Here is a 13302-nt window from a genome sequence, read left to right as displayed (position 1 = left end):
TCCTTTCCACTGCTGTGTCTATTTATATTTAGTAAGCCCCCTGCAATACACTATAATGATCTTTGAACAGATGGTAGGGGGTTTTTTTATAAAAAAAATGTGGGGAGGTGTGGAAATTTTTATTTGGAGTAGTATCATAATGTAATGAGAATTCTCTGTCAGCACAGAAGCAACCTAAAGGTTTCATACAGAATGCTTTTGATACAAGTGCTTATCATCATGTGGCTTCACTCTGACATGCAAATACAGCACAAAATACACTCACTAGCACTAGAAGGTCACTATCTCAAATGTAGTTTATGTTCACTTGTGTGTTGTTGTTTTTTGCTTAAACCGTTTAGATTTTGTTCTAAATAAAATAAAATTCAAGGAGGTGGGGAAGGAGCTACATTCCCATGTTAAAGCAACAGAGTGCTTTGACTACTTTTGCAGTGCCAGGGGAATCTGCCACGCAGATGTCCATCTGTGAACAACATCTACTTATCTACAGTGGCAAATTTCAGTTTGGGTTATTATGAACCTTTTCCTTTACCTTGATTTGGATGTGGAACTATGCTGTTATGCAGGTGTGGTCTCCCATGTGTGTGTGTTTTTTTCTGTATGTTTGTATGTTTGTGTGTGTTTTAAATGGATTGGCTGCCTTGCAGTTTGATTCCCTCCCCAGTGTAACTCTTGTCATGCACCCACTTGGCAAATGCACATTTTAGGTAAAGAGTGCAAGTAAGTAGGGAAATGATACTTCTGATTCTTCAATATAACATGCTTTAAAAAAATGGTCCTGGGAGATATTTGCAATGTTTTATAATGCACTGCCATCCAGATATACACTAGGAACTTTGAGGGGTGGGGGGCTTCATTCTGCAGTAAGTACAACACTGCCCTGTTTTCAAAATTCTGAAGCTACTTCATCAGAGAATAATACTGGGAAGTTAAGTCACCCACAATTTCTGGAAAATCATTTTCCTAATCTCATTTCAGGTTTGCTGCATCTTGTTATACAAGCAGACCTTTTGTATTTGCCCTTCCCAGAGGATCCTGCAGGCCAGAAATCAGACCAGATGGAGGAAATTGAAGGATGATCTAGGTACAACAATAAATAAGTAGTCCTTTCCTTTTTCATACCCTTGAGACCCCCTTCAAAAGAAGCAATAAAAGATTGCTAAAAACCAGGATGGTAAATACTTTCCTGCTCTTTCACGTGTCTGGGCAAGCTCTATGCCCTAGCCTAGACAGTTTCAACCTTGTTGATATACAGGCAAGTATGAGAATACAGTACAGACTAACCTTGCTGCATGGCTTACTCAACAGGGTCAGCAAGTGCAGCCCCACTGCCTGCTGCACACAACTGTGAATCATGTGAGGCAGAATGACCAAAGAGGGCTTTTTAGCTTCTCAGATGGTTATGTTCCAGTATACTAGCATGTGTTGACAAAGGGGTGGTATTGCTTTCATGCTCATGTGTAAAATCAGCAGCTATTATACAACCATGGTAAAATATTTTCAAATATTCTATAAAGCCACTGGGGAGGCAGCAGTTTATCTTCCTGTCTCCCATATCACCTTCTTTAAAAAAATATATTTTGTCATGCCATTTGTTAGCAAGGGCAGGGGTGAGAGCTGCTTGCCTCATAACCCTAAAACAGTCAGCGGCAAGGCAAGGCAAACAGCAGGAAGCATTGTGTCCAACACTCTCCAACATTCATATACAGGTTTTATTTCTCTCCTGTGGATTCCATGTGATTTGCCCAAATGGAAGGTAAAAGAAACAACATACTGTATTCCCATACAGACTACAAACGCTCCATTACAATTAGTTTAAGCAGGAGAAGGCGACTAGAGCTACAAGGTTTAATTGATTAATCATATATTTATTGCTTCAGAAATATTATCTTTACCCATATACAAATTGAATTGATTACTCAACTAAAAATTGTTTTAAATGGGTTGAAGCTCTAGAAGCAACTAAATTTCTTGTGGCAGAAATGGTTCCAAGAAAAACCCCAAAGAGGACAAATTCTCAAAGTGCCAATATGTTCTACAGTGCACAATATATTTCTGAATTAAGAAATCCTTTCATTGGGGTAACTTACACTTCTTATTACCTATCCAGAAATATAAACTTCTGCAGCTTTCTCCTCTGCTGAATTCTTCTATGGTTCCAACTCAGGAATGTTCCAAGTAAACAGGAATAGTCAGCAAAATTTGGCTAATTAAATAATACAGTATATGGCTTTTTAAATTGTGGGGTGTGTGTGTATTGTTTCTGTTTGTTATTATGTTATGTATTTTTGTGTTTTTATATTGTAAACTGCCCTGTGTACCGCAGATGAGAAGTATAGAAATTTAACAAATAAATTAAAAATAAAATACAGTAAGACCAGTGATGTGGGGTGGCATATCCAAAATGGAAAATACTAGAATATAATGCAACTCAAATCTAAAATCAAAGCTGGAAAACGGGGCAAAACTGCTTCCTTCCCTGTTTCACTTACAAAAGCTAAGCAACCCCATTTGATGCAACCCTTTGAATATAACATTTAAAAACACACTTAATAGCAAAACTCTAATATGCTTATGCAGAAGAAAGGCAATTTAGTTTCAACTCGACTTATTCCCATGCAAGTTTACATAGGATTGCAGCCTAAATAAATTTTACTGCTCTGCCTCCTATCCCCCAACAAATCACATATAGGAGTTCCAATACCTTTAGCCATTGGGGGGAAATGTGAGATATTTAGATATTTTTCAGCATGCAAAATTAACATGACATAGTATTTTTGTAGTATGCCAGACTTTGACTCCGTAGCCAAACTAATGCCAGTTCAACATTTTTCAGAAGACTCACAGTATTCTATAGGACTGGTCATACATTATAACACTGCAATGAGCAACTTTTCAAAACACTGACAGAAAGGGTCAGGAGTCCCTATTGCCACTTTTCAGAGAAGTCTCTGTTTAAATCATGGATCAACTTATCACCTCCAAAGTAAACCTCTGATACAGTGGATCCAATTTCAAAGGCTAGGAATGTACAGACTTCCTGAAAGCCACAAATAAAATCAGAATTAAAAGTAACAGGTGTGGTACTACCTGAATACACAATATATATTTCATAGACAATATGTATTTCAAAATAGTAAATGGCAAATGCTTTGCAATGCAAATGTGACAAAAAGTACCGTATTTTTCGCACCATAGGGTGCACCGGACGATAGGGCGCACCTAGTTTTGGGAGGCGGAAAACAAGAATAAATTATTCTGAACCCCAGAAGCCAGAACAGCAAGAGGGATCTGGCTTCTGGGATACCGTGTGGCTGTTCTGGCTTCTGGGGTAACCGCGCCAAGCCTCTTCAGGGCAGCGGGATGAAGGCTCCCCCTGCCCAAAGAGGCTGCGCAGGGCTAAAGCAGAAGCCAGGACAGACGCATCGCTGAAGGAGCACTGCGCCTTCTCTCTCTCTGCCCAGCGCCCCTCCTTCACAGGAGAGGTGCTGCGCAGAGAGGGAGAAGGGGCATCGCCCTTCAGCGAACCTGGAGAAGGAACAGAAGGAGACCCTTCTGCCACCCCAAGCCTCGCGGTCCCGCCGGCGCGCAAGGCTTGCAGACACTCACCCAAGTACGGGGAGCCCTCCGGAGGGCTCCCTGTGCTTTGGGCAACAGGCTGCCGCCCCAAGCCTCGCGCGCCGGGCGGGAGCTCCTGCCGGGCGCGCAAGGCTTGCAGACACTCACCCGAAGTATGAGGAGCCCTCCGGAGGGCTGCCACCCCAAGCCTCGCGCGCCCAGCGGGACCTACCGCCGGGCGCGCAAGGCTTGCAGACACTCGCCCGAAGCACGGGGAGCCCTCCGGAGGGCTCCCTGTGCTTCGGGCAACAGGCTGCCGCCCCAAGCCTCGTGCGCTCGGCGGGACCTCCCACCAGGCGTGCAAGGCTTGTGGACACTTGCTGGGGCTGCAGGCTGCTGCCCGCAAGTCTCGTGAGCTCGCGGGAACTCCCGCCGGGCTTGCAAGGCTTGCGGATAGCTTCCTGAAGCCTGGAGAGCGAGAGGGGTCGGTGCGCACCGATGCCTCTCGCTCTCCAGGCTTCAGCGAAAGCCTGCATTCGCACCATAGGACGCACACACATTTTCCCTTCATTTTTGGAGGGGAAAAAGGGCGTCCTATGGAGCGAAAAATACGGTACTTGATGTTTCATTCATGAAACATTGAATTTCTGTACAATAAATAAATTTAAAATAATTTTGCTTTAAGCACACAGTTCTTTCATCAGGAATACAGTGGTACCTCGGGTTAAGTACTTAATTCATTCCGGAGGTCCATACTTAACCTGAAACTGTTCTTAACCTGAAGTACCACTTTAGCTAATGGGGCCTCCTGCTGCTGCCGCACCGCAGGAGCACGATTTCTGTTCTTATCCTGAAGCAAAGTTCTTAACCTGAAGCACTATTTCTGGGTTAGTGGAGTCTGTAACCTGAAGCATATGTAACCTGAAGCATATATAACCCGAGGTACCACTGTAATACAATGCACAGTTAACATCCATATGAGTTTCAAAATAGTAGACAATGTAACTACCGGAAACATCTTTACAAACTTACTCTTCTGAGAAGTGTAACTTCCAATTGATCTGATCACTATGCATAAAATGAAACATGATCATTGTTGTGGGCAAAGAGAAATGTTCTCATTGGAGGTTTCACAATAAAGTAACACTGTTCCTTCAGAGTCTTGTTAAAATCCAAGCCTGTGTCAAAAGCCTTCTGCTTTTGGTAGCCAGTGTTAAGCCTCTAACTGAGAATGAGATTAAGAGCTGGCTTTTTAAAATCTTGATTTAAAAAAAATGGAAAATTGATTGTATGTTTCTAACCCTGTAACCCATTCAAAGCCTTAGGGATAGTGTCGCTAAAGAGTTCAAATAACTGAGTGAGACTGGATCTTTTTTTATATAACCCCACACTTTCAAATAAAACACTCCATCCACCATAGCACTCTGGTACCACAAAATATTTAGATAGGCTGTGATCCAGAGAACACCTTTAAGGATGTGCTTCTCTCCTACTCAAGAACTGCATCAGAAACTGCTTTTAATATTTCCTACTTTAAAGGCAACTTATCAAGTGGCATCTAGGCCTATTGTGCTTGCTGGGCTGAAAGGTTTTATCCAAAGAGTAGGACAGAAACTGCTTTAAAATATATCATGCAAACAAGTATTTCTGGGCAAACAGAGGTCATTTCTATGGTATCCTTTGAAATGCAGCTACAATCAGTGGGTTTGATCCAGCAATGCTGCTCTGTGAGCAGAAGGGCTTTTCCTGACTTAGCACAAAAAGGCAAAGTGCTTCTTGTAGTGCTAAGCATTCTACAATCTGTTCCACAATGTCTCAAAAAGGTGCTAGCACAATGACTCGTGCAATCTCTTACACAGAGCCACAAAAAATTAATAATCTCAAGATGCATGCAACACAAGTCATTGTGTATTCTCTTACACAACATCTTTTATATCTCAGAGGATGACCTCCAAATCATCCTAAATATCTTTGCAGCAGCTTATGGAAAACTTGGCCTATCGTTCAATATCCAAAAAACCAAAATGCTGCACCAACAAGCACAAAACGACCCCTCTACAGCACCACAAATCCAACTTAATGGTGTAATGTTGGAAAGCACTGATCACTTTTCCTACCTGGGCAGTTACGTTTCAACAAGAGCAGACAGCATCGCCTGAGCTGTGTGAGTCTCCCTACTGAATCACAGAGTGTTGAGGGCCAGGACATTTGCAGAGAAACCAAAATGCTTGTTTACAAAGCTATTGTACTACCAACTTTACACTTGTGAAACATGGACCACTTATAAACGCCATCTACAACTCTTTGAAATATTCAATCAATGGTGTTTCAAAAATTTTTTACACATCACTTGGGAAGACAGGTGAACTAATGTCAGCATACTGGAAGAACAAAAAAAATTCCTTCCAGTAGCACCTTAAAGACCAACTAAGTTAGTTCTTGGTATGAGCTTTCGTGTGCATGCACACTTCTTCAGATACACACTTCAGTGTGCATGCACACGAAAGCTCATACCAAGAACTAACTTAGTTGGTCTTTAAGGTGCTACTGGAAGGAATTTTTTTTGTTTTGACTATGGCAGACCAACACGGCTACCTATCTGATACTGGAAGAAGTAAAGGTCACTAGTGTCAAAGCAATGATTCTTCGACATCAACTTTGTTGGACTGGTCATGTTGTTCGGATGCCTGATTATCGTCTTCCAAAGCAACTACACTATTCCCAACTCAAGAATGGAAAGTGAAATACCAGTGGACAACAAAAGAGATTTAAAGATGCTCTCAAGGCAAATCCTTAAAAATGTAACATAAATACTAATGACTAGGAAACACTGGCCTGCAAGCGCTCCAACTGGAAAACAGCCTTTACCAAAGTGTCATGGACTTTGAAGAAGCATAAACTCAGGGCGAAAAGGAGAAACAAGTTAAGAAGAAGGCATGTTTGGCAAACCCTGACTGTGATCAAGTCCTGCCCAGAAACCTATGTCCCCACTGTGGAAGGACATATGAATCCAGAATTGGCCTCCACAGTCACTTACGGACTGTTAAGACCGTGTTCATGGAAGACAATCTTATAGCTACAAGTGATCACCAAAGAAGATGATGATTCTGGATTGTTTTATATGATGTTCTAATGTGTTGCAAACCACTTTGAGCTTTTTAAAAAATCTATATAGAGAAGTATAGAAATGAAAATAATTAATAATAAATGCATAAATTACAATACTGAATACTAGCAGGGTTCTCTCCATTAGATACCCTAACACACACACGTGTGTGTGTGTGTGTGCGCGCGTGCGTGCGTGCGTGAGTGCGCTTGTGTATCACCAGCTGCTGATTCTGTTAATTGTAAGCTGATATACAGGCTTGCATATGAAAGCTTCAGGATACAATCCAACTCTCATTTTCCTGGGAGTAAGGCCCAATGGTTAAAGTGTGACTTAGGTTTGAGTAAACATGCATAGGACTACAACTCTGATGAAGACTCAAGTAATTTGAAACATTTTTGATTCTGCATTTTATCACACACTTGTCATAAAGTACTCATCTTAAATAAGCTGACACCTGCAAAACCAACAGAATGAAAACTCATCATGAAAACATGTGGAATAATGCACTTCAATCAAGCATGAGTGAGTAACAAGTTTGTAGAAAAAAAGCAGTCAGATCCAATGCTATCAAACCCTTGGGCTTACACAGTCAAAACAAGTATCTGAGTTCCTGCCTCAGGGATTAGTTAATTAAGATTAGCTAATTTATGCTGCCCCTTCCCACACAATACTAGAACTCTATAATATGTTATGTTTATTTTAATGAATGTCACCAACCAAAGACAGCAATCTCAAGACATATTTTCATCAAAATGGACCACAAATAGAAACAAGTAATGAATCTCCGTATCAGAGCCCATCCAAATGTTCACTTCCTGCAACTTTTCATAGTCTTAGGCAGGTGCTGGAATGCACTAGTAGAAAAGCAGGAAGCTTCCTGGGGCAGATTTGCCCAAATATACTCTTGAGCTGAAGACGAGATCCCAAACTGCATAGATAGAACAATTTGTGTCCCTAACTTTCAGCTTTGTGTTCTCAGAGACTGCACAGCCTGAAGTAAGTACTACTCTGGGCAGTAAGCATAAGAAGACAAGAAACCCTATACCAGATTCCACAAAGTTAAGACATTCTAGACATGCCCAAACACAAACTCAAAGCACAGGGCTGAAAACCATCCCAGCTGCACCTATGAAAGCAGCATATTTATCCAGCAGTCAACAACCCCCAAAACATTATCGCAACACAGGGTGCAAAGCAGGTTGCCTCATCTTAATATATGCAAGGCAAGTCAGGCATGGGTGTGTGTGTGTGTGTGTGTGTGTGTGTAAATAGCATGGGCGTGTGTAAAAACAGGCAGCTGGTGGATATTTTCATCACTCTCCAGGTATTCCTCGCCTATCATTTCCCACAGTGCCATCAGTGTCCGGGTTGTCATGCCAACAAAAGAGTTGGGATGGAGCTTCTCCTCACCTCTCGCCAAAAACGCAGCTGCTCCCCAACCTCAAAGCACCCCAAGCACCGTCCAGCCTCTCTTTCGCACCCACCTCTAGCAAAGATAAGGCAGGGAGGGGAGAGGAGGAGGAGGAGGAGGAGAAAGCTCTCGGGACGGCCTCCCCCCTCGCTCGGGCACCAACCCAGCAAGGGCTTCTCCAAACCAGCCTCTTTCCTTGCAACCAGGGTCCCCCCCTCCCCGCCCCCCTCCAGACCCTCAGCAGCTAGCAGGGCCTCGGGGCCCCCGCCTCCCCTTCCTCACCGATAACGACGCGCAAGTGCTTGAGGCGGGTGAGCGGGTCCTTGCGGGTGTCCAGCACCTTCTGCGTGGATTTCCGCACATCGCCGTGAGGCTTCTTGGAGAACATCCCGCCTGCGGGGCCCCCGGGGCGGGCAGCCGCGCTGTTGTCCTCGCCGACGCCCTCCCCGTACAGTCGACGCCGCCGGGACCCCCCGGCGAAACCTGAGGTGCGCTGCGGCCTCCGGATCCGCGCCCCCGGTCAGCGCAGCCTACATAGCAGGCGGCGGCGCCCCGAGGCTCCGAAGGGGCGGGTGCGGCCGGCGCACTCGAAGCTCTCGGGCGCGCGGGGTTGGTGAAGGGAGGGTTGGCGGCGGCTGTGGCGAGGTAGGCAGGGCTGGCTTAGGGCTTCTCGCTCCGCAGCACCGCGTTACTCCTCCTCCTCCTCCTCTCTCCTCCCTTACTCTCCGAGCACTGCCCCCCCCAACGTTTCACGACAGCCGTCAGGTGCGAATTCCAGGCTTCCCATGGCAACCGCCTTCGCTCTGACGTCATAGCCGGGGGACTCAAAGGGAAGGCGGTTCTTCCGGCGTCGCCTTCGTTTATGTGCTGGGGGAGCCTTGATCAGTGGGGTCTCGTGAGGGCAGAGGAGGAGAGTGGCGTCGTTTATTGGCGCTCGGACGTCGAGGCTGCGACCACCTGCAGCCGAGAGTCTTGTGGCACCCTGAAAGCTTGACGAACTTCCTATGGCGTGATCTGCAATACATTTGTTGGTCTTTTGGGTGCCGCCAAGCCCCTTTGCAGTTCTTACTACTACTCACGTGGGGGGAGAAGATTCATGGGAGTAAGCCACTTTGGGCTCATTAGAATTTACTCCCGAGTAAGCATGCTTAGTTAGATTTGTACTCTAAAGAAGCAAAGGGTGGTGCCTGTCCGGTGAGGAAATCAGTTTTGCTACTTTAGGTGTTCTGTACATTGCTTTTAGAAAGAAAATTTCTGGCAGAAGCTAGAGCTATAAAATCTAGGGATTCAGAAATATAAAAATTCTTAAGCTAAACAACTGAAAGGAAAAGTTTGGAACCCTCTTGGCTGTGATTGTTTTAAGAAGAGGCCGCAAATCTGCATGCAGTTTATCTGCTGAGTATAGTGGCCCTTCTATAGTTGGCTCTTATGGCTCAATGCTTGAAATCATGTTCATTGTCAGGACTTGGAAGAACTTCTGCACTATGTTCATGCACTTTTAATTAATTTAAATTAAGTGTTTTATATGTCCATTCACTTTGAATTGGTATTTTATTCTGAAAGGGGACAAGCCCTCTTTTCCACTTGCACATTTTCCTGTCACTGATACATTATAGGATTGTGCAAGAATGTAATTACCTATCCTAGAGGTCAGTCCCCACTATGAAAAAAAACCCTTTCCTTCAGCTATATATATCTGGCTGAGTTCACTTGCACAGCTAGCAAAACAGAAGGAAGGAAAAACAAACAATTTCAGTGTTTAATTTAAGCTCAGGTGTGCAAGTATCAATCCCTAGAATCAATCTCAGAGGTAAGGTCATTTGTCTCCCATTTCACACATTCAGTGTAGCATTCTGTCTGCAAGCAAAGTTGCAAAAGAAGTGCCATTCTCATACCACTGAAACATTTCTACACAGGAGCAGCCTGTCTGGGAACTTGTCCAAAATAATTTAGCTTCAGTGCTGCTATTCAGCAGTTTACATAGTCTCTTCAGGAGAACAAAGAAGAGCATTAAAGTAAGAAACTTGAAAATAGAAGGGGTATTTCCATCTTTCCTAACTGCTCCAGTTTTGTCTCCTGACTCCCCGTAAAAGTGCACATACTGACCTGTCCCCAGTTGCCACACTCTGAATCTGTCATATGAAAGCCACTCCCATGCACATAATTTATTGTAGATTAGTTTTTTCCACATTGCTTTGAGTACTTGTAGTGTGGGGTGGGGGTGGGGGTTTAAACATTTATACCAACCATTAGTACTCGAGGTGGATTGCAAACAATCTAAACACATCAAAACATATGATAAGGATATAATATGCTTCATACTCTTCTCGTGGCATTGTCTTTCAGGTATTTTAGGGCACAGTAGGTAGAGATGTGAATCGGCAGTGTGGCGTCTGCAATACCAGAAGGTGCCATTGGAGTAGATCGTGAAATGAGTTAAAAAGAATAGTATCAAACAGTTGTGCCTACACCTGGACATCTTAATCTGTCCAGTGGCATCACACTTAACATTAACTCCTCCTCCCTTGACCTAACAGTGTAGACTTAGTAGGCAAAGCAAAAAACTACAGCCAGTGAAGTTTGGGTAGTGGTGGTAAAATCCTACTTGGCCAGATGTAGCCAGTTAAACTTGCACTACAATCAGGACAGGTGAATGGGTACTGGAGCAAACTTAAGGGACAAATACAGGGATACTCCCTGCACAAATTCAGGGAGAGAGCAGGGGTTCTCATCAGCTTTCATTGGATGCATGCAATGTGTGTGTCCATCCGTTCACTTTTAGTTGCAAGGGGATAAGGAAACAGAATCATAGAATGAAATTAATTAGCAACTTTATATTTTTCAGGATTATGAATTATTGACTTACTATAAAAATGACACCTTCCCTTTCCTTGTAGTTATGCTTTACCAAAAGTTAGAATGTCACATGCATTGCCTTGTTTTCATATAGACTTGGTGCACCAATAACAAAGGGTGTGTTTTGTATTCATATTAGCTTTAGTTTTTATCTTAGGTTATCCTGTGCTGCATTTGAGCTCCAACGAAAACAAATATTGTAATAAACTAGTTAGTCTCTAAAGCACCACTTCTTGTGGTTACAGATTAACGTACCTGGAATTTAGATTAACAGGCACCAGATATGTACATTTGTTTTCTGGCCCGTACCTTTTCCCTCTTTGTACGTGACCTCCTGCCTGTTCTGTTCACCTTCACTGCTTTATACTCCGTTATCCTTTATTCTCAGTTACTATCTGTAGCGCTTTGCTTCATTTTGCCCCTAAATTACCTTTTCATATCAAATACTGCCTGAATGTTCTCTAAACACTCACTCCCCCACAATAGTATTTTTGAATGCGATAGAGAACTAACTTTCATATTGTCCTCATCAATACAAGAGATACTCATGTAGTGTGAATCTAAGTATATTTACTTGTAAGAAAGTCTTACTGTCTTCAGAGGTTTTTCTTTTATTCTTACTTAAATGTGCAGACGATTACTGCTTCATTTTTCATTGTCTGCAAACCAACATAATTTGTACTCAAGTTTTAAAAATCTGTTTACCCCACAGCTATAGGTCAACATTGGGCTCCTTGGACAAATTTATTTTTCTATTCTTTCATTGTTTTTCTGTGGGATGGACTCTTATATGTTTCTGTACTTAATATTCAGAGAAAGCGAGACATTCTGTATTTGATGCTTAATCCTTACATACATTGAACTCTGTTGGAATTTTGTGATAGGCTTTGTGCAGGTTCCCATAAAAAGGTAAAGGTACCCCTGCCCGTACGGGCCAGTCTTGACAGACTCTGGGGTTGTGCGCCCATCTCACTCAAGAGGCCAGGGGCCAGCGCTGTCCGGAGACACTTCCGGGTCACGTGGCCAGCGTGACATCGCTGCTCTGGCGAGCCAGAGCCGCACACGGAAACGCCGTTTACCTTCCCGCTGGTAAGCGGTCCCTATTTATCTACTTGCACCCGGAGGTGCTTTCGAACTGCTAGGTTGGCAGGCGCTGGGACCGAGCAGCGGGAGCGCACCCCGCCGCAGGGATTCGAACCGCCGACCTTTCGATCGGCAAGCCCTAGGCACTGAGGCTTTAACCCACAGCGCCACCTGCGTCCCTGCAGGTTCCCATACTTACTGGTAAAAACAAAGAAAAATTAGTGTGCCTTTTGTCCGCTGCATACTGTTGCACAAATATCAAATTCAGTTTCTCTTACAACCTCTTCTTCTTCCCTTTCCTGGTTAAACATCTCCAGCATTGTTGTAAAATATTATACATTATCATCATTAAAACTTTCTGTTGTATTTGTGGTTTTGTGCATATATCTACACAAATGCCAACTCTGGCAGTTGGGATCAATACTTAAATGCTGAAAGTGTTGTGAGGGTTCTGGCCTGAGCACTGCACTTTTTGTACATCAGCAAAAATATAAATTGTTTAATTTTTTAACCTTTAATTTTCCTCTCCGTTCACTTGTACTCTTTTATGGGTGTCAGAATTTTTTCCCCACGCAATGGGATTATACCTTACAGGCATTAAGAAGTTAAAAGAACCATAGAATTATAGAGTTGGAAGGGACCCCAAGGCCCCTGCAATGCAGGATTCTCAACTAGCTCATACATGACAGGTGGCCATCCAACCTCTGCTTAAAAACCTCCAATGAAGGAGAGTCCACAGCCTCCCAACAGAGTCTGTTCCACTGTCAAACAGCTTACTGTCAGATAGTTCTTCGTGATGTTTAGTTGGAATCTCCTTTCTATTGCTTCAGGTTCTAGCCTGGAGGAAACAAGCTTGCTCCATCCTCCATGTGGAAACCCTTGAGATATTTGAAAGTAGCTTTCATATATCCTCTCAGTCTCCCCTTTACCAGTCTAAACATACCCAGTTCCCGCCACCAGTCCTCACAAGGCTTGGTTTCCAGACCCTTTCTCATCTGTGCACACATTCCAGATTGTTTGCAGCATGTACTTTTAGATTAGCTTGCAATCAAATGACATGTTGAAATAGAAACAAGTAAAAAATGTTCAAGAAAGCATATCACACAATAACTATTTCATCGTACATAAAGGCAGCTTTAAAGATTGAGACAAAAGACTATAATTAATATATTACAGTTAAGTATTAAATTGTTTATTAACAAAAATATGTTTGTCACTAAAATTGGCTTTCTGGAGCATTTGAAGAGTCTCATTATTTGAAGAGTTTTCATTATTCTGATTAATT

At 43.2% G+C, this 13302-nt stretch overlaps 1 protein-coding gene across 10 annotated transcripts in view; it reads right to left on the bottom strand.

The window, feature by feature from the left end:
- The window catches only part of RALGAPA1 (Ral GTPase activating protein catalytic subunit alpha 1), a 129005-nt gene extending 120184 nt beyond the window's left edge, over nucleotides 1-8821 (bottom strand). For 3 of the 10 annotated variants that reach the window (XM_079954059.1, XM_079954061.1, XM_079954065.1), the window contains exon 1: nucleotides 8361-8819. In XM_079954059.1, coding sequence (XP_079810185.1) covers nucleotides 8361-8466 — 106 coding nt within the window. In that variant the 5' untranslated portion in view covers nucleotides 8467-8819. Of the gene's footprint in view, nucleotides 1-8360 lie in introns of all 10 variants that reach the window. The other 7 variants (XM_079954057.1, XM_079954060.1, XM_079954063.1 and 4 more) reach the window with 4 other exon arrangements.
- Between the last annotated feature and the right edge of the window lie 4481 nt (nucleotides 8822-13302).

This window comes from Podarcis cretensis, assembly GCF_951804945.1.
Source record: "Podarcis cretensis genome assembly, chromosome: 1".
NCBI classification, from domain to species: domain Eukaryota; kingdom Metazoa; phylum Chordata; class Lepidosauria; order Squamata; family Lacertidae; genus Podarcis; species Podarcis cretensis.
The sequence above is the reverse complement of the archived record's forward strand: the minus strand, read 5'-3'. Positions and strand labels throughout refer to the sequence as shown.